The sequence below is a fragment of the Megalopta genalis genome, chromosome 1 (genome assembly GCF_051020955.1).
Source record: "Megalopta genalis isolate 19385.01 chromosome 1, iyMegGena1_principal, whole genome shotgun sequence".
Lineage (NCBI taxonomy): Eukaryota > Metazoa > Arthropoda > Insecta > Hymenoptera > Halictidae > Megalopta > Megalopta genalis.
The window spans coordinates 35973685-35990631 of NC_135013.1; the positions used below are offsets into that span (position 1 = coordinate 35973685).

A 16947-nucleotide genomic window follows, 5' to 3' on the forward strand; every position below is an offset into this window, starting at 1 on the left:
AACTTTAATTTAATATGTGGGCTTATATTTGTAATAATTGTTTAATTTATATACAGGATAAACAGAAATATGCGATCTGCAAGACAACCCTAGGATTCCGTTGTTTCTTTTTCTTTGTACAATACTTGGAGAATGGGAAACTTGACTAATGCATCCTTAAAAGTTATAATGTTATTCATTCGTATATGTCTTCTCTATCCGCGACGTAACGCACTATATCTGCCGGTCGTAATAATCTCTCTGCATCCATGTCCGGTATTTCGAAACCAAATTCGTCTTCTATTGCCATTATAATTTCTACATGATCCAAGGAATCCAGGCCCAAGTCATCCATGAAGTGGGACTCCAATCTCAACTGTACAAAATTTAAAATCGGTTTAATACAAGTTGCATGGGCACAGAAACTTTTTAATAACTGATATGTAACGATAACAAGAATATAATTCTTCTTTATTTTTTTCATCATTTATATTTATAGCGAATACGATATTTTGCTACTGGGACTTTAGAACTATGTTTACATATCAGTCTTGATTCGGAGACACCACGATTCAAGCAAAGTGTTAATTGATCGCTAATATTCTCAGAAGTTATCTATGAACTCATTTTATAACAAATATAACATAGTGATTACAATAATTCTATGCAACTCGATTTTTACGTGCTAACGGTTAATAAAATGTTCGAGGAATTGCAGAAACACCTTTACAAGTATCTTTGGTATTATATCATCTTGTAGTAAATAGATACCTTCTTAGGATCAACTTTATCATAGAGATTAAGTACTAAAAGTACTCGCTGGCGAATAAATTCAAGTGATAACGGTGGCTTATGGCTGTAGAGGCGCACCTGCTTGACTCGTGTGTCCTGAATGTCCTGAAAATAATATTTTGTAGAAAGTGTGTTTAATAACCTTTACCTCTTCTTTTTTAAATAAGACTCCAATCGTATTTAATACACGTTCCTCGGTGGTCTTAGTTTTGCGTTCGGTAGCATAAGTGCGAACACATTCGGTCCTTACCTAAATATATTTACATAAATTTTACATATTAAAGGGAATAACACGAAACGGAAGGTGCTTAAAATATAAATGAAACAAATAATATTTAGTATAATAGCCTGTGTAATATGAGTAAAGTTCACAGCGAATCGCACGCCTGAAATCAATGATGATCAAAATTTGTTAAATCGATCGAGCTTAAGAAATCGAAGGTGACGTTTTAAAGATCTGTCGTTTTCCATGCTATGTATTCTAATGTTCAGCCAAAACATGAAGCATTTCAGTTATATAATATGTGATTTAAAACACGACATACGCAAATCACGTAAGAAGATTCATAAGCTCTCTGCATGTAAGGACGACCAGTGTTTACCTGTGGCAGAAGTGTGATGGTACTTTGTCTTTTACCATGAAAACATCTTTCAGTTGATTGAAGTTGCGTGGCTGTAGCACGTAAACAAAATCGACCGATCGAATTCTTAAAAGAACCGGTATTTCTTATTAAAAGACGGATACCCGTGAGAGACGCCATTTTCTCAGCTGCAAACGGGAAATGCAGTCGACAAGCTTAGACCACGGATCAATGATCCGGTGGACATATAGGATCGGTGTTCTATCCCGATTTCACCAGTGTGTCCAAGGGAGCGATGGTGGCGACCTGCATTTCACCGCGCGTTGTTCAAACCAGAGTATTTTAACAATTTTCTTTTTCTTATTTCCATTGAAATATCCGAAACAATTAGGTTCTCTGTTAATTCTATCCATGTTGTAAAAGCGTATTCCCATTTCTAGATCCTTTCCCTTCTCCAGATCCCTATATCCAGATATTTCTTCCTTTTAACACTAATAAAATCTTTAAATCCTTATTTTTAGATACATCTGCTTCCAGTTTTGGCCTTGGCCTTTCTCTTTTTAACTCCTGCGATGTTTACTGTTCCGAAATCTTAAATTTTAAAATGACAATTCTGAAGAATCGTTTAAAAATTAAATTCAATGTAAAATTATAGTCATTAGCTTGTCGTTGATTGCGTATGCTTTACTCGTTTTCGTAATTTCGCGCGTTATTTTCTCCACGAAAGTGCAACATCTACAGAGAAACTTGCTATCGTGTATATCTTATTATTAAATGGTTTATAGATATTGTTAGAGATATTTGTCCTGTTCGAGAAATGGGAGGCGCGTGAGGGGGGAGAACCTGTTTTGTCTCCAATAGACAGCACACACCGCTGAAGTCTCTGTCACATTTTTCGGTGATCTTGCGTTGGGTAGCTGTGCTAAACGACTGTGGCGCCTTTTGCGTAGAAAAAAATGAAGCTACGTTTAATGCCCGTACACAGCGCCAATCGAGTTAGTGGCGAAACGCTCAAACGCTTAGCCAAAATCGACTGTCGATAATTTGGCTAACAGTTTGAGCGTTTTGCCACGTACTAATTGGCGCTGTACGGACCTTTAAACAAGCTTCGGAATTTCGCCACGAGAGGCGCCCAAGTATTATCGCATAAAATTTAAAAAAAATATGAACATGTTCAAATTTGCTGGCGGAATTGTCAAAGTTGCCGACTGGGGCTGCAACGTGTGATTTTAGTTCCATGCTAGATTAGAGCGACATCATTTGTAGCTAAGTTTCCGCGATAAAAAGCTTGGTAACTTTTAGTAATATTTTCATTTGAACGTATGGCAAAACTGTCTGGTTCAACGTGACGACAAATGGTTTGTAGTAGAGTTCGTGTTGGTGTTTATCTTTGGCAAATATTTTTTTCTGCTTCTGACCAGCCAGCGAATTTTCTGACTGTTTTGGATAAAGTGTGTGTTTGAATTTGTAACCTTGATACCATATGTACTGGAACAGCAGTGATCAATATGTGGGTGAAGCCACAAGAGGTTCTACTGGCAAACGCTCTCTGGTAAATTAATATGTAGACATAATGCTTGGACGTACCATTATAATTACTGTTTACATCGTGTGTCAAACACAGCTGACATTACTCCGCTCGAGGATTCGAACGGTTTTCGTGGCTTATTGTTCATTAACATTTCGCTAACTCCTGCGCACTCGATCCCAATGGAAGTGTGGCTTTTTTTAAATAGCTTTTCAATTTATCGGTCGGTGTTATTTGTTCACAGAATAAGTATTGAAATCGAAACGACGTTACCAAACAGAATTTTAAACAAGTTCGAAATCACTGAATCGGTCTCGCACTTCTTTGTAATAATACGCGACATAGAAATCGAAAGTATACTGTGTCCCGTATGGTATGCACGCACTATTATTATTGTAGATAAGAGATATTTCCGCTATATAGAAGCCGCTTTGACGGATTATCGGTGAAATTAATATTATGCACCGTGGATCGTTTCGTAATCTGACATTCTCATGGATTATTTTATAGAAGCCAGAATAAGGGATAAAGTTTATTTTGCCAGCTAGTAGAGCGGCTCACGGTAAAAGCAAAATACATATAAATTTTTATTAATACATAGGTTTACTTGTACTTTGCAAATTCACTTATATTCATTTTGGCAAATTTCACTTGGATCGCATATTTGTACAAATCAAGAACAAATTCTACCAACAGATATTTTTCAAGAATAATTATTTTTGTTTTCTTTAAACTATGTAGGGTAACAGAACAAGCAACAGTGTATTTTGTTTTACAACGTCGTAAAGGACATGGAAAAACAAAAGGTCTTGGTTCTATATTGGTGGGAACATTGGATATTGTACTTGATACTAAACCTCCACCTTTCAGGATACTTCACCAAACACCATCGTCAGAAGTTTATTGGGGTAAGATATCTGGAAATAATATAGAATTAAAATAAGACAGTCGATTCCATGTTCCGGCTAATATCGATTTTATTATATTTCTAACACGTACAGAAGTCGCATGCTCCTTGACGCACGAAGAAATCTTGCAAGATTGGGACTGGCTTCACGCTAACTTGATGGATACTTTGACTTCTTTCGACACGGAAGAAGAAATAACCGAATTTGTCTGCTGCAAGATACAGTCTATTATCGCGAACAGTGTTCCAGATTGTCAATTTGCCGATGGTGAATGAATTGATACGATTAATTAAATAATCGAACGTCTTATGTACACGAATAGGTTCAAACAAAAGTTCGATTGTTCACAGAAGAAGATCCGGAATCATTTAAAACTACATCTTTTAAATTTCATCAACTTTTTAATATACCAAAGGAAGATAAATTGGTCAATTATTACTCTTGCAGGTACTTATGGATTGTAGCGAATGTATCGTATTTTATATTCACGTACAGAGAATTCTGTAACATTGCGAATCTCTTTTAGTTACTGGAAATCTCGTTTTCCTAGACAAGGATGGCTGTACTTGTCGGTAAATCATATGTGTTTTTACGCATATATTTTAGCAAGAGAAACTAAATTAATTATAAGATGGGCAGACATTACCGAATTGGGGAAAACCAATTCTATTCTATTTCCTGACAGCATACGCGTTGTAACTAGAGACAATAAAAAGGTAACGAAAATGTTGCTTACAATAGATTGTTATCGATATCTCACGTATTATTCTCATATTTTCATTTATTCGCAGCATTATTTTTCAATGTTTGTGCATAAATCAGAGACATATTCGTTGATGGAACAACTTACAAATATTGCTATGAAAAGACTTATAGACGAGAAGAGTGGCTTCAACGAAGACAGAGAACTCTTACATAAGCTAAGGTATTTAAGTTATCCCATTATGTGCAATTAAAATTTGTATGTAACGATTATAACTGGGTTTACATTTTCAGCAAAAATGTACCTAAAAAACCATCCTTTTTGAAACGTGATCTCGATGCAAGAGCACACTCGGAAGCATACAGGTTACAATTCAGATTACCAGGAAGTGAAAAATTGGATGGCAGTATCGATGCAACACTGTGGACACCGTACAATAAAAGATATGTTTGGGGAAAGATATTTCTATCTCAGAATTATCTCTGTTTTGAAAGCAGGGTAAATTATTTTGACACATCTGAATGTCTATAAAAGATAACACGATACCATAATTCAATAATATTTACTATACTTTAGGTAAGAGGATTGGTAAGTTTAGTTATACCTCTCAGGGAGGTGAGACTCATAGAACCTGCTGAAAATCAGTCGTCCAGTACGGGTATAGATAAGTCCATATTAATGACAACGGCACGAGCGTCTTTTTTGTTTGCTCAGATCCACGACAGAGATTTCGTCGTTCAAAAAATATCTGAGTTATTAGCAAAATCGAAATTGTCGGCTTTGTAAGTTGTTAACTTCACTTTTATTATTAATTTCACTGCTATTGATCCATCTTCTCACATTTTAATAGAAGTATCTCGGACAGTTTGCCGTTCCAAAACAGTTCGTCTCGCGGCGACAGCAATTCTGACGAAGCTAAACCTACTAATCTGTGGAAACCGCAACCACCATTAATGACATTATTCAAAGCTCCGTTAAGTAGCGAAGCAGCGCTAAAACAGGAAGCTAAAGAAAAGCAATGGGAGCTTCATTTTGCAGAATATGGCAGGGGTATTACAATGTACAGAACGACAGAGACAGCAACGTTAATAATTCAGGGTCTACCGCAGACTCTTAGAGGAGAAGTTTGGCTCACATTTTCTGGTAATGAATACGATATTTGACAAAATGATCGCGTCTATGCATGAAAATATAATTTTTCCTTGTACCTATAGGTGCTTTGAATGAAATGATAATGAATCCCGGTGTTTATAAATCATTAGTTGACCAATCGCTAGGCAAGTCTTGTCAAGCAAATGAGGAGATAGAAAGAGATTTACATAGATCATTGCCGGAACATCCAGCGTTTCAATCGGATACCGGTATTAGTGCGTTAAGGAGAGTGCTCTCCGCATATGCTTGGAAGAATCCACAAATTGGTAAATGTGTTGGACATCTTTTAATATTCTTATTAAACGATCGATGTGTTAAAAACAACTTCTGTCTCGCAGGTTATTGCCAAGCAATGAATATAGTAGCATCCGTTTTGTTAATCTACTGCTCGGAGGAATCTGCCTTCTGGCAGTTATGCAACGTATGCGAATCGTTGTTACCCGATTATTACGACAGAAGAGTAGTCGGTGCTCTTGTTGACCAAGGCCTTTTAGAAGAGCTAGCCGCCGAATACTTACCAACGTTACACGCTAGGCTACAGGAACTTGGACTAATCAAAGTTATATCACTTTCATGGTTTCTGACTATATTTTTGAGCGTCATGCCGACCAGTAGCGCCGTGATTATAATGGACTGCTTTTTCTATGACGGAGCGAAAGTAATATTCCAGGTATTTACATGTTCACGGACATGCGCGCATACATACGTTCAAATATTTTTCTGTTAAATTAATTTTAACTTGTGGAAATCTTGAACTCTATCGTTATCCTTTCTAATGAATACAGAAATAAAGTACATAAAGAAGAAATTTGAAGTAAACAGGTCTTTCTTCCTGTGCCAGATAGCATTGACAGTACTGGAATGGAATCAAGATAAACTACTTAATTGTCGTGACGATGGCGAAGCAATGCAGTTATTGACAGATTATCTCGGAGGTGTGTTCAATGACGAGGGTCCTGTGTTGCCTAGACCAGTTGACAGTGCCACTCCTAACAGGGTGAGCATGTTTGCCCCGAATTTATCTTTCTACATACAAATACGTACGAATTCATAGATGCATATATATATATATATATACTTGTTTTAGAGTATATCCGTTCAAACTTTAATCTACGAAGCATACTCAAGATATGGTACATTGACTACGGGGGGTATAGAAAGACTTCGTTTGAAGCATAGACTTAGGGTAGTTCAGAGTTTAGAGGATGGTATTGAAAAGAACGTACTCAGGAGCGTTATCGTCGATAAGTACATGACAATGGAAGAATTACAGGTAGAATAATTACTATAATTGTATATGTACAAGAGACGTGTAATCTCTGAAAGACGTCGAATCTTATATATCCAGGATCTGCTAAGCTTAGTTAGAGAAGAATTAATGAGTCAACGAAAATCTGAGCCCGATCGCTACGATCCGACACAGCCCCCGTACGAAGCATACAAAGTGGATTTTGAGTTGTTCAGAATATTATTCGGTGGTCTATCTCCATGGGGAAAATGTAGTCAAGCCGAATCCTTGTCTGCCCGATTATTTCGCGTAAGTTAATCACGCTTTAACGATGCGATTAGTTTTTCTATACCTAATTTCAATGGTTTTCAAATGCATAAGAAAAACCAAGTCGTGCGATACATTAGAGGATTAACATCTACGTGTATCTCTTAATTTTATCGTATAAGATCAAGCGAATTCAGAAAATGTTTATAAGTACTATTGTACTATCAGTTGATGGACCGTAATCGTGATGGTTTGCTAAACTTTCGGGAATTAGTACAAGCTATCGGAATGACAGCGACTGCTGACTTGACACAAAGGTTGAAGCTTTTGTATACTCTACACTTACCGCCGTTGCTTACCCCCGCTGACTTTGAATCGCCCGTGCAATCTGGTAAATACCGTACTCGCGACGATACCCGATCAAAGGGAAACGATAATAAATCTTTAAATGAATATTAGATGGAGCAGAAGTAGCCGCAGAAGCTACAGATTTTTTTGACAGCATGGAACAAAGTGTCGCTTCCTTGGAGCTGCCGGTTAGTCTGGTGGAAGAGCCGTGCGCGGGTTCTTTGTCTCGATCGATAAGCTTGACGGCCAGCAAGACGGATAGTCAAGATCAGTCTTGGGAGATTCAAAGCATGGGCAGCCTGCGCTCCATGATAACATCTAAAGACAGTCCTTTGGATTTAAAAACTGTGCCAAAAATGTCCCAAGGACATTTCATAGCGTTATGGAAAACTCTGTACGATATGTTTCCCGCACAACCAGAAGATCAAGAAACTTATCACTGTATAGCTTCTATAGGTAAAAATTCTAAACAAATACACATATACTACCGACATATAACATTGCATTCCTAAATAAGTAAGTATGTGTTTTGTTCGATGTAGGTACTCTTTTGCTTCAATTAGGCGACGTTGGAAAAAAGTTTTACGTCGACCGGGATGAATCCGAGGATAGTTTGCTTTTAGCTGCTACGGCTGCACAGCAGTCACCCCCGACCGCCGAACGGGTACGTTTATAATAAACGAATCGTTTTACAGCATGTAACACATGTCAATTTTTCCAGTCGCATGATCGAAACGGAAACCCATCGAGCACAACGTCATCCACCGATCCAGAATGGTCAATAAGCGTCGAACAGTTCCTGGCATCCGCCTTAACAGGTCACGCGATCGTAGACTTCTTTAGCAAACGAACAGATCTTACCGATGCAATTACAACGCTAAAGAACCGTAGATTTAATCGTGTTCATTCCTTGTCGGACACGCCCGTGTTAAGTGTATGATACACAGACTCGTCTGTGTACGAAGATAGTGTAAGATATATACATAAAAATTTATAAAGTGATAGATTGCCTTGAATAATTGACCAGCGATTTCTTTTCCTAAGGAAATTTTTACATTCGTCGTAACTCTGGTGAATATATGCTTATTTGAGGAATAGATTGGCAACGGGAAAAGTGTTTCTGCGAACAAAAGGTGAGAGTAGAAGCGAGCCAAGTAAACTCTCTCATTCGCGCCTTAAGAAGGAAAGCCGTGAGCAGCGAAGACGTCCAATCATTTATGCCTACAATTTTCCTATTTAGTAGAAACGAGTTTATTGTGCAGACACGAATTCCGAAGCGATCAAGAGGTACATACATGTTAATTTCTTTAAAAGACACGAATTCATTGGCCTACGACAGTAATAATGATGTACGCGTTGAAATTTGAGAAACGAGTGAATACTCAGGGTAAATATATATTAAACGCATTTCCAGTGACTTTTACAGATTACTCGTGCACGATGAGCAAGTTGCCACCGGTTGATACTAACACAACAAATGTATTTTTTAGTACTAAATTGTTAAGCGTTTGTAATACATGATAATTCCTCTCGATTATAACATGAATGATATATGCACAAAATTTACGTCATCAGTTATTTAAGCGTATTGTTTAATCTTGTATGTTTATCTTATAAATTTGAGTAATATGAAATTAAGCAGTATTATAGAAGTGTGTGTATAACAAACAAAAATGTTAAAACTCTTATTATAATAAACCGACGCTGCATTTATAACACATGCTATCTTGAAACGATAGCGAACAATCTCCTAAAATGTTCAACAAAAATTTTTCTAACCGATACTACTTTTAGAATATTATATAAAATATGCACGTAATGCCAAAAATTTATAGTAGACACATGTATTATAAAATGTTTACGAATACTTTGTCCGAATGCAGTTGTCTACCGATACTTGAGATTATATATTAGCTTCAAATATAATATTGATTTTTATACCTACAAGTGACGTATGCATAATTTCCGAATAAAATGATTAAAATTTGTTGCTCCAGAAGAATTTAAGAATTAACTATTTAAAGAATTTCTTTTATTAACAATAGATGTATATAAAAAGTCGTTGCTTCGTACGTGTACAAATCCTACGGTAAATAGTATATACGCTAAGACTGTTACAACCGAACGCGAATGGTCAGAATGATAGTTATATTTTACTCGCGTTGTTTACGTTTTTCTAATTTTATTGAAAGTGTAAAATAATGGAGTTACATTAAAAGTTCTTAGGTAAAATGCCATCATTTTTCGCAAGACGTACTAAGCAATCATCGGATTCACCCTAAAAGAAATTTAGACAATTATTAACACATAAAATCTACAAATGTAACGCATACGGTGGATGTAAAAATTCACGTACCATACGCCTAATAGCTCCACAGATTGCATACATTTTCTGCGAGTCTGTCATACGTCCGGTTTCAGGATCAACATCGGCAATGCTCAATTGGATGGAAGCATGATCCTTAGCATGGATAATACGATTACTCGAAGAGCTGTTGATACAAATATTGTTATTTATTAGTCAAGGTTAGATTGTAACATGATTTCTGCATTCAATTTAGGACAGAATGTATGGCATTTACGTGGACAATTTCGTTCTCGTTGTTTACGAAATAATTTGCACAATATTCCGAAACATTTTATCAAAGAACCACAAAGTTGTCTCGATTCATAACAAGTATAACCCACGTGTAGCGCTTACCATTTTCTTGGAATATACAAGTCAACAACATCTCCATTGTCGTTTTCCATTATGCTGGCTGCAACGAAAATTAAATTACAAATTTTTTATCATATTATATGGAAATAGTACACAAGAACCAATTAAATTGACACATTTTTCCTCACTTTTATTTAGTATGTGTACACCGTAAATGGCTACGGAACGTAAAGAACTTTTTCCAGTGAGTTTACGGATATGTCGTAAAGGAAACACGAGCACCAACGTTATTCGCAGCTAGAAATAAGTCCCTAGAAGTTTCTACCATGCGTTGTACATATGTATGCATGTATATACATACATAGAACCTCGTCTGACTTTGCGTCCTTGTTTGTGTCTGAAAGTGGTCTGGAACAATGAATAGTCAAATAGATGAATCATCCATAATGGAAACAAGAAGGAATCGTAAATTGCATGTACACGCATGTTTCAAAAACGATGCAATGTACAAAAAAAATTACCAGTACATATGTACTCTGATATTGCCACAACAGAAATAGCCGCATCAACTCCTGCCGATATTGCGTCATACACAGTGACAGAAAATCATGGATTTTTGTTTAATCATGTATGGCGGTAAATATATACTTATGATAAATCGTATAATATGTATGTACAAAGAAGAATAGATACCTTTGTACAAGCATGTCCATCTGTGAAATCGCAGTCGCGATTTAAATATATTAACGAAGCTTCGAAAGAACTCGAAAAATGGATATCTATCGTCTAGAATGGTAAAATTAATCACGGGTACAACAGGTTTTTTGCTTGAAACGTACGAATCAAAATTATGCAGCGGTAGAATAATACATACGACGATAATAGTTGTGTATCGCAGATATATGTAGTATGTTATTTTTACGAACGGCATAAAGACCAAAGAAACAAGAGGAACAGAACATTCAAAATACGCCTAAATTTTCATCATCCAACTTACGTAATATATCATAATTATTGCGAGATTCCTGATCTCTGTGTCCTCCTGTTGTTCTAAGATTCAATTTAATTCTTAAAAGGTAACGGACTAGAGCATGCTTTGCTTGTTACGGTTTAGACGCACGATCGATGATTCTGTAATCTCTTCTACAATACAATCGAATCGGAGTCATTCTTTCTCTTGATTTCATCACTCTATTATCGTTTGTTCACTCTCTTACGTGCTTACGCGTTCGATACACCCTAGTCCGTCTTTTTCTTCTCACATCATTCCCCCGTATTTTTCCTATTATTGTCCAAATGTTGGATCATACGAATATCAACCTTTAATTTCACATTTGCATTGCCCATTGTAATATTAGTTTTAGGAACCTTGTACCAACATACACACCTGTAAACGATCGCACGAGCGTGTACGCGCGCAGGGACACGTACGCACGCTCGCATACACGTTTATGCATAGCTGTGTTATATCTTTGTGGCGACTTATATGCAGCTTACAGTCGATAAACCGAATCGACTATTAAGTAAAACAGAAAGAAACACGTAAAAACAAATCACGGGATACGGTAGGAAACAAATAAAACTGCAAAGGTAGACAAGACAATAATAGAGTACTATGCAAGTCGTGTAAGGAGGAAGAGAAAAAGGGGAGACAAGAAGAAGAAAAAGAGCTAATTAAAGAGACAGCGGTATAGAACGCGTATGTATTGTCTCACACAGTTTTACCATACTAGTTGTATGACGAAATTGTGAACAATTCAGTAAAGATACGAATGACAAGGGTTATTTCCTTATATGGTTTTGTCATAACACACGCGCGCGCGCGCGTGTTGTAACATAATATAACATATATATTATATATGTATAGAATAAACTTGTTTTCTAGGCAATGTGTCGATCCGATATGCATATGGTTGTACGGCCATAGCCAATTCACACTCTTGCTCACGATCAGTGCTACCACAAACAGGGAAGCTTTATTTTTCCAACAAAAAGAACTAGCATATGAAAGAAAATGGGGTGAGACAAATGTACTTGTAGAAATACGGAATAAAATTTAACGTCTTGCATTTCTAGTATATACATATGTATACATACGTATATTATATATAATATATAATATATAATATATATAATATATATATATATATATATATATATATATATATATATATATATATATATATATATATATATATATATATATATATATATATCGCCTAGCGTCTCGCAGGCGATCGCAATAAACGAAACGACTGATACATAATGGGAATGGTAGAGAAAAAGGTATGAAATGAAATATGAAATATGTAGAAGACGTGACAATGAGTGAAAACAGGGAACCGAAGATTGAGAACGGCAGTAGACTGCAACGAAGTCGAAACAAGCTGACTCGTTCAGTAATGGTGAAGGCAAAGGAAAAACGGTACAATTAAGAACCGAAGTTAATCGAACGACTAGAAGCGGAAACAGCCGAAGTGGACACAGCAGTGAGAAACATCACGTAGCCGGTGTTGCTAGGCGGCTTGTCCGAGTCCGATGGAAGGGAAAAATTTAGAGGGAGGGGATCGCCGGTATAAAAGTCGCGTCATTGGTGCCGGCGAATCAGTTGTTGAACTAAAGGAAAGGGTTTTATTCGTGTTTTTTGTTTTTTCGCTAAAGCGTCTGTTCGAGTGAAAGTTGCACACGTAAAATAACATCGATTCTTTCTATTCGGGTGTTCGAAAAATAGTGATTCACCGCTACTAGGATTCGTGAAAATTGTCGGAAAATTGATGTATGTACGTACGTATTTCGGAGCACTGGATAGAAACGCGAACTCGTAACACTGTGGTCTTGCGTTTATTCGAGAAAGGTCGTTTGAACGTGTGTTGATCGTCTTTGGAACATGGAGGTTTTACCATGTCCCGTCAACGTGAATTTCAGCAATACCAGAGGTAAATTTTTTTATTAATTCGGCTTTTTTATAATACACGATAGCTTAATCAGCATTTATGCACGGTGTGCGGGTTCTTCGGTAATAGTTTCTAAATTCCTCCCGTAGTCGTAACCGCGAACTCGTTCGTTTCAGCTGATTCGTAAAATCAGCTGATTTTATACGGAAATAGAGTAACGATTTTGGTTAGGTTCCACGATATTTTCAGAAAAATGTTGCTTTCCTAACGGTTTCATTCCGAAATACTCGATAATGATTTATATATATATACATACATATTCATACATGGATAGTACATAGATAGTAAAGCTGCAGCGATTCTGTTCTTTTCACTGGTACCTCGTACACGATATAACCCATATATGCTTAGGATAGATAAGTACGTGAAATGCATACGTATATTTATATACGTACCTACCGCGAGGTGCAGTGTGACAGTAGAGGGTGGGGGGATATCACCTATAAGTATAGGTACTCGATGTACGTGCAGTAGGTAGGAAATAGATACGGTTACGAATCTCTTAATTTTTTAACGAATCGTGAGTATTTTGGTTGCAAACAATCCTAAACAATAGATTGTTTATTGACTTAGCTGAGACTGTGACCGATGAAGTGGATGGAGCATGTCAAGCTTTAGCAAAACGACTCGAAGTCGAACTAAGACGAGCAAAACATGCCCAGCTGGCGTGCGGAGAAGTTCTCCTACCTGCCGATCTCTTGCCTAGAATAGCCAGAGAAGTTCTCAGTATGGCAGAAAATGAACCCTGTGGTCTTAGGTAAATTAACCTTAGCAAATTCGTCGGTTTTTCTTCCTTGAAAACTGTCTTCCCGACAGCTTCCTCTACGGCTGTTATTAATTGTTGATTAATTCGTTGCAGAGGTTGTACCTTGTTTATTAGCTTCGAGACGGACAGCGTGTGTCGAAAATTATCAAAAATACAATGTGATCCTAATGCCGTATCTACCTTCGAACTATACTTGACCTTGAAACAGGATCACACATCTTGGCACATTCTGTTGCCTCAATTTTTGAAGTAAGTATAATCGCACGACGCAACGGCAACATCGACAAAAAAAGAACGATAAAAGCAAAACAGAAGGCTTTTTTTTCATGATTTTAATCTGTCTTCTAATTTCTCTTTTTAGAAACCTTACCAAAGGCGGCACCGTCATGATCAGTAGGGATTTCACATTGGAGAAGAAAAAATTGTACCGATCGTATCAACAAATGCAGTGAAAAATTTGATCGAGTGGACATCCGCCTCGTTCGATTTCTGTCGGAAAAATACGATGGTTCCGAAATCAGAAAACTTTTTCAATCTCTGTGCGAAACGAGCACGACCTAAATTATTTTGATTAATTCGTTCTATGTTTGAATATCGTGCATTGTGTAGTTGCTTGGTTTTACCTAACACCTGCCAAATATTGCGATCTCATCAAAATTACGTCGAATTCAAAAAATGAGTGTCAGGGAGGGGAGAGCGAGAGAGAGAGAGAGAGAGACAGACTTTGAAAAACCCTAAAACTGGAACAGCAGGATATATCGAATGCACATCGAACTGCCAGGAAATTGTACCATCGTACTGCTGCGTACCTGTTGACAACGTGGACGCGTTTAGAGAAATAATACTTTTCTCATTGCGAGGAGTCTGAAAGATGATCGTGCAATTTGGCTGTGGTTTTAGCCGTTAACGTCGCAATCTGTTTAATGAGACAAGATCTACGCGTTCAACTATTGTGATAACAATACGAAATACGATAACAAATTTAAGAATAGGATTTCGGGTGGCAACTGTTTCTTTGCACGATTTCATAGTTTGGGAAGATTTCGATCATTGTCCGTAGTTTTAAAGCAACCCAAGACTAACGAAACTGTAATAGAAACGTTCGAGGAAATCGCGTAAAGAGACCTGTTCCGAGTAAATAGGGAAGAAAGTGCGTACTACTCGATTGCTTCGTTTAACGAAAATGCAACCCGCAATTAATATTTATTACGATACTAAGCGCGTACAGTATTCGCGACTATGTTATATTATTCGATAGTTTTTATCCCTTAAACATGATTATCGGACATTTGACTTTACATCCGTCCGATGTGAGTTTCTACGATTCAACCCAATAGATGTATTTTGCGTACCGCGTCATTTGTTTTCCGTCGTTTCGATGTCTCGATGCACGAGTTTCTTAAAGGACTTCGTTTACTATTACGGCAACACATTACGGAAGTATATTTCAAAAAGAAACACGTTACAACTTCGAGCGAAAGCATTCCTTGCGAAAGTTTGAAATTAATGTTAACAGTGGTCTTCCACAAATATATATATATATATAATACGCGCGCATGAGCTAAAATCCATTAATATTAACGTACAAATTCTATGTATGTACATCAATTTTGTGCGAGAGTGCGTGTGTGTATTTGTGCGAGTGTATGCGCGCGTCGGATGCGTATAAATATATATATGTGTGTGTAGGTATACATATATATGAATTTATAAGACTGATCAGCGTTAGACGATACAAGTTTCGGAATAAGTTTTTGTAGTACAAGAATTTGTGTGTGCGTTTATCTTTGGAATAAACAAAAAAAAAGTCAAAAAGGTGCTGAAAATTGAAGAATCGGTTTGCAAGCCCCGCGCGGTTCGACTCGAATCGAGTCGTCGAGAAAAAGAACATCTTCTCGTTTAATTCGGAGATAAACAAAGAAGGCAACGATAAGGAAAATAACGACGTATGCGTGTGATGTTCATTTGTATTGTTATTATCGATTACGTAGAAAACAGAGTATAAAATGCTGTTACGTATATTTTGTACTTTAGTAAAAAGAAAATTAGAAATAACAAAGAGAGAGACTAGTAACATAACACGATAGAATGTTTAATTTTTATATACGTTATTATTGTTAGTTATCGCTTGCTTAAAAACACGGCAGAAAAATGGCCAAGAAAAACTGCAAGTAGCGGAAATTTTATTGTATTCGTCTTTTCTGTCTAAAGAGATTTTTGTCGATGTGCTACCTCGGACCTATTCAAACTGCTGTCTTTGCGTATAACATATACATCTTCATTGAGATTTTTATCATTGTAAGGAGTTTGCGTTTTTCTTCGACTCTTTACCGCCTGTATGTGATGTTGACTTTAATTTGTGATTTTACTATTAAATTCAAGACAGGAAAATAAAGTTTCAAATGTTTTAATATACACGTACATCGAGAGCATTGTATTTTCAAAAATATTTTTGAAAAGGAACAAAAATTGGTTACGGAGCCAAACAGAAGGGAAGACATTACACAGTGGATGTCTCCTATATTTATTCCATTCGATTCATTTCCACTCGTTTGAATCCAATTTAACCAAAATCAGTGAAAACACACAGCACAGCTTATCGGTTATTTCTAATTGGTCGCGTACAATTTTTACGTTCGATTTAGTATATATAATCTTGAATGTGCTCCGAGAACTATTCGATAAACGTACATAAATGTCTCTACATATATTGATAGTAGAGAGGGTACTTTACTGTACTATACTATATTATACTATACCATACTATACTATACTATACTATACTAGCCTACACTACACTACACTACATACTACATATTACATACTACATACTACATTCTATGCTATACATACATTACATATATACACACCTTGGTTATCTGTAAGAGTTCAAGCGATCCACCTTCCCTTGCTCCTTTTCTTTATTCTTGATGCATCGTAATTAAATTGTTCGACTTGGTTCCTATGTGCTTGTTTGCTTGGCTCTTTTAGAGATTCGAAATGCAAAGGAACAATTTTTGTGCTCGTCGCCGAAGATGCGAGACCAAGACAAGAATTGTCATTGCTGTGGCGGAAAGTTTGG

The 16947-nt window shown here is 36.7% G+C and overlaps 4 protein-coding genes and 2 long non-coding RNA genes across 10 annotated transcripts; 3 read left to right on the forward strand and 3 right to left on the reverse strand.

The window, feature by feature from the left end:
* Positions 1-3: 3 nt before the first annotated feature.
* Positions 4-1596, reverse strand: ND-ACP (NADH dehydrogenase (ubiquinone) acyl carrier protein). 2 transcript variants are annotated; one of them, XM_033466022.2, is made up of 3 exons: positions 1374-1596; positions 751-876; positions 4-355 (listed from the first exon to the last, which is right to left on the reverse strand). In XM_033466022.2, the coding sequence occupies exons 1-3, from the start codon at positions 1530-1532 to the stop codon at positions 176-178; spliced, it is 465 nt and encodes a 154-aa protein (XP_033321913.2). In that variant the 5' UTR covers positions 1533-1596; the 3' UTR covers positions 4-175. The 2 variants fall into 2 exon arrangements, with proteins under 2 accessions (XP_033321913.2, XP_033321916.1); XM_033466025.2 differs by lacking the exon at positions 751-876 and adding an exon at positions 920-1021 and having other exon boundaries at positions 1374-1595.
* Positions 1597-2690: 1094 nt separating this feature from the next.
* Positions 2691-9202, forward strand: Tbc1d8-9 (TBC1 domain family member 8/9). Of its 4 annotated transcripts, none has more exons than XM_033466002.2 (18): positions 2691-2904; positions 3622-3788; positions 3882-4055; positions 4139-4235; positions 4315-4504; positions 4580-4713; positions 4785-4989; positions 5068-5273; positions 5357-5634; positions 5706-5909; positions 5982-6313; positions 6485-6640; positions 6731-6916; positions 6992-7180; positions 7367-7529; positions 7598-7942; positions 8029-8150; positions 8208-9202. In XM_033466002.2, the coding sequence occupies exons 1-18, from the start codon at positions 2861-2863 to the stop codon at positions 8424-8426; spliced, it is 3411 nt and encodes a 1136-aa protein (XP_033321893.1). In that variant the 5' UTR covers positions 2691-2860; the 3' UTR covers positions 8427-9202. The 4 variants fall into 4 exon arrangements, with proteins under 4 accessions (XP_033321893.1, XP_033321891.1, XP_033321894.1 ...); XM_033466000.2 differs by having other exon boundaries at positions 2692-2904; positions 5342-5634; XM_033466003.2 differs by having other exon boundaries at positions 2692-2904; positions 3751-3788; positions 5342-5634.
* A 299-nt stretch (positions 9203-9501) lies between these two features.
* Positions 9502-10475, reverse strand: RpS21 (ribosomal protein S21). The gene is made up of 4 exons (XM_033466026.2): positions 10334-10475; positions 10188-10245; positions 9843-9978; positions 9502-9764 (listed from the first exon to the last, which is right to left on the reverse strand). Exons 2-4 carry the CDS (start codon positions 10235-10237, stop codon positions 9699-9701), a joined length of 252 nt encoding a protein of 83 aa, XP_033321917.1. The 5' UTR covers positions 10238-10245; positions 10334-10475; the 3' UTR covers positions 9502-9698.
* A 103-nt stretch (positions 10476-10578) lies between these two features.
* Positions 10579-11668, reverse strand: LOC143260591 (uncharacterized). Its single transcript, XR_013034876.1, has 3 exons — positions 11533-11668; positions 11020-11427; positions 10579-10931 (listed from the first exon to the last, which is right to left on the reverse strand). It is a non-coding gene; the product is annotated as an uncharacterized LOC143260591 (long non-coding RNA).
* Positions 11669-11705: 37 nt separating this feature from the next.
* On the forward strand, positions 11706-12214 carry LOC143260598 (uncharacterized). Its single transcript, XR_013034892.1, has 2 exons — positions 11706-11844; positions 12031-12214. It is a non-coding gene; the product is annotated as an uncharacterized LOC143260598 (long non-coding RNA).
* A 186-nt stretch (positions 12215-12400) lies between these two features.
* LOC117218020 (protein charybde) lies at positions 12401-16286 on the forward strand. The gene is made up of 4 exons (XM_033466021.2): positions 12401-13081; positions 13673-13856; positions 13959-14114; positions 14227-16286. The coding sequence occupies exons 1-4, from the start codon at positions 13033-13035 to the stop codon at positions 14315-14317; spliced, it is 480 nt and encodes a 159-aa protein (XP_033321912.1). The 5' UTR covers positions 12401-13032; the 3' UTR covers positions 14318-16286.
* Positions 16287-16947: the final 661 nt, after the last annotated feature.

What these genes read in the sequence shown, in the direction of transcription:
- ND-ACP (XM_033466022.2), bottom strand. Translation starts at nt 1,532, where the DNA reads ATGGCGTCTCTCACGGGTATCCGTCTTTTAATAAGAAATACCGGTTCT. An exon ending in CCATCACACTTCTGCCACAG is followed by an intron (nt 877 to 1,373) that starts GTAAACACTGGT and finishes TATTATTTTCAG; the next exon opens with GACATTCAGGACACACGAGT. An exon ending in ATAAAGTTGATCCTAAGAAG is followed by an intron (nt 356 to 750) that starts GTATCTATTTAC and finishes AATTTTGTACAG; the next exon opens with TTGAGATTGGAGTCCCACTT.
- Tbc1d8-9 (XM_033466000.2), top strand. Translation starts at nt 2,861, where the DNA reads ATGTGGGTGAAGCCACAAGAGGTTCTACTGGCAAACGCTCTCTG. An exon ending in CTACTGGCAAACGCTCTCTG is followed by an intron (nt 2,905 to 3,621) that starts GTAAATTAATAT and finishes TAAACTATGTAG; the next exon opens with GGTAACAGAACAAGCAACAG. An exon ending in GAGCGAAAGTAATATTCCAG is followed by an intron (nt 6,314 to 6,484) that starts GTATTTACATGT and finishes TTCCTGTGCCAG; the next exon opens with ATAGCATTGACAGTACTGGA.
- RpS21 (XM_033466026.2), bottom strand. Translation starts at nt 10,237, where the DNA reads ATGGAAAACGACAATGGAGATGTTGTTGACTTGTATATTCCAAGAAAA. An exon ending in TTGTATATTCCAAGAAAATG is followed by an intron (nt 9,979 to 10,187) that starts GTAAGCGCTACA and finishes TTGTATCAACAG; the next exon opens with CTCTTCGAGTAATCGTATTA. An exon ending in GTGGAGCTATTAGGCGTATG is followed by an intron (nt 9,765 to 9,842) that starts GTACGTGAATTT and finishes AATTTCTTTTAG; the next exon opens with GGTGAATCCGATGATTGCTT.
- LOC117218020 (XM_033466021.2), top strand. Translation starts at nt 13,033, where the DNA reads ATGGAGGTTTTACCATGTCCCGTCAACGTGAATTTCAGCAATACCAGA. An exon ending in GAATTTCAGCAATACCAGAG is followed by an intron (nt 13,082 to 13,672) that starts GTAAATTTTTTT and finishes TTATTGACTTAG; the next exon opens with CTGAGACTGTGACCGATGAA. An exon ending in AATGAACCCTGTGGTCTTAG is followed by an intron (nt 13,857 to 13,958) that starts GTAAATTAACCT and finishes AATTCGTTGCAG; the next exon opens with AGGTTGTACCTTGTTTATTA.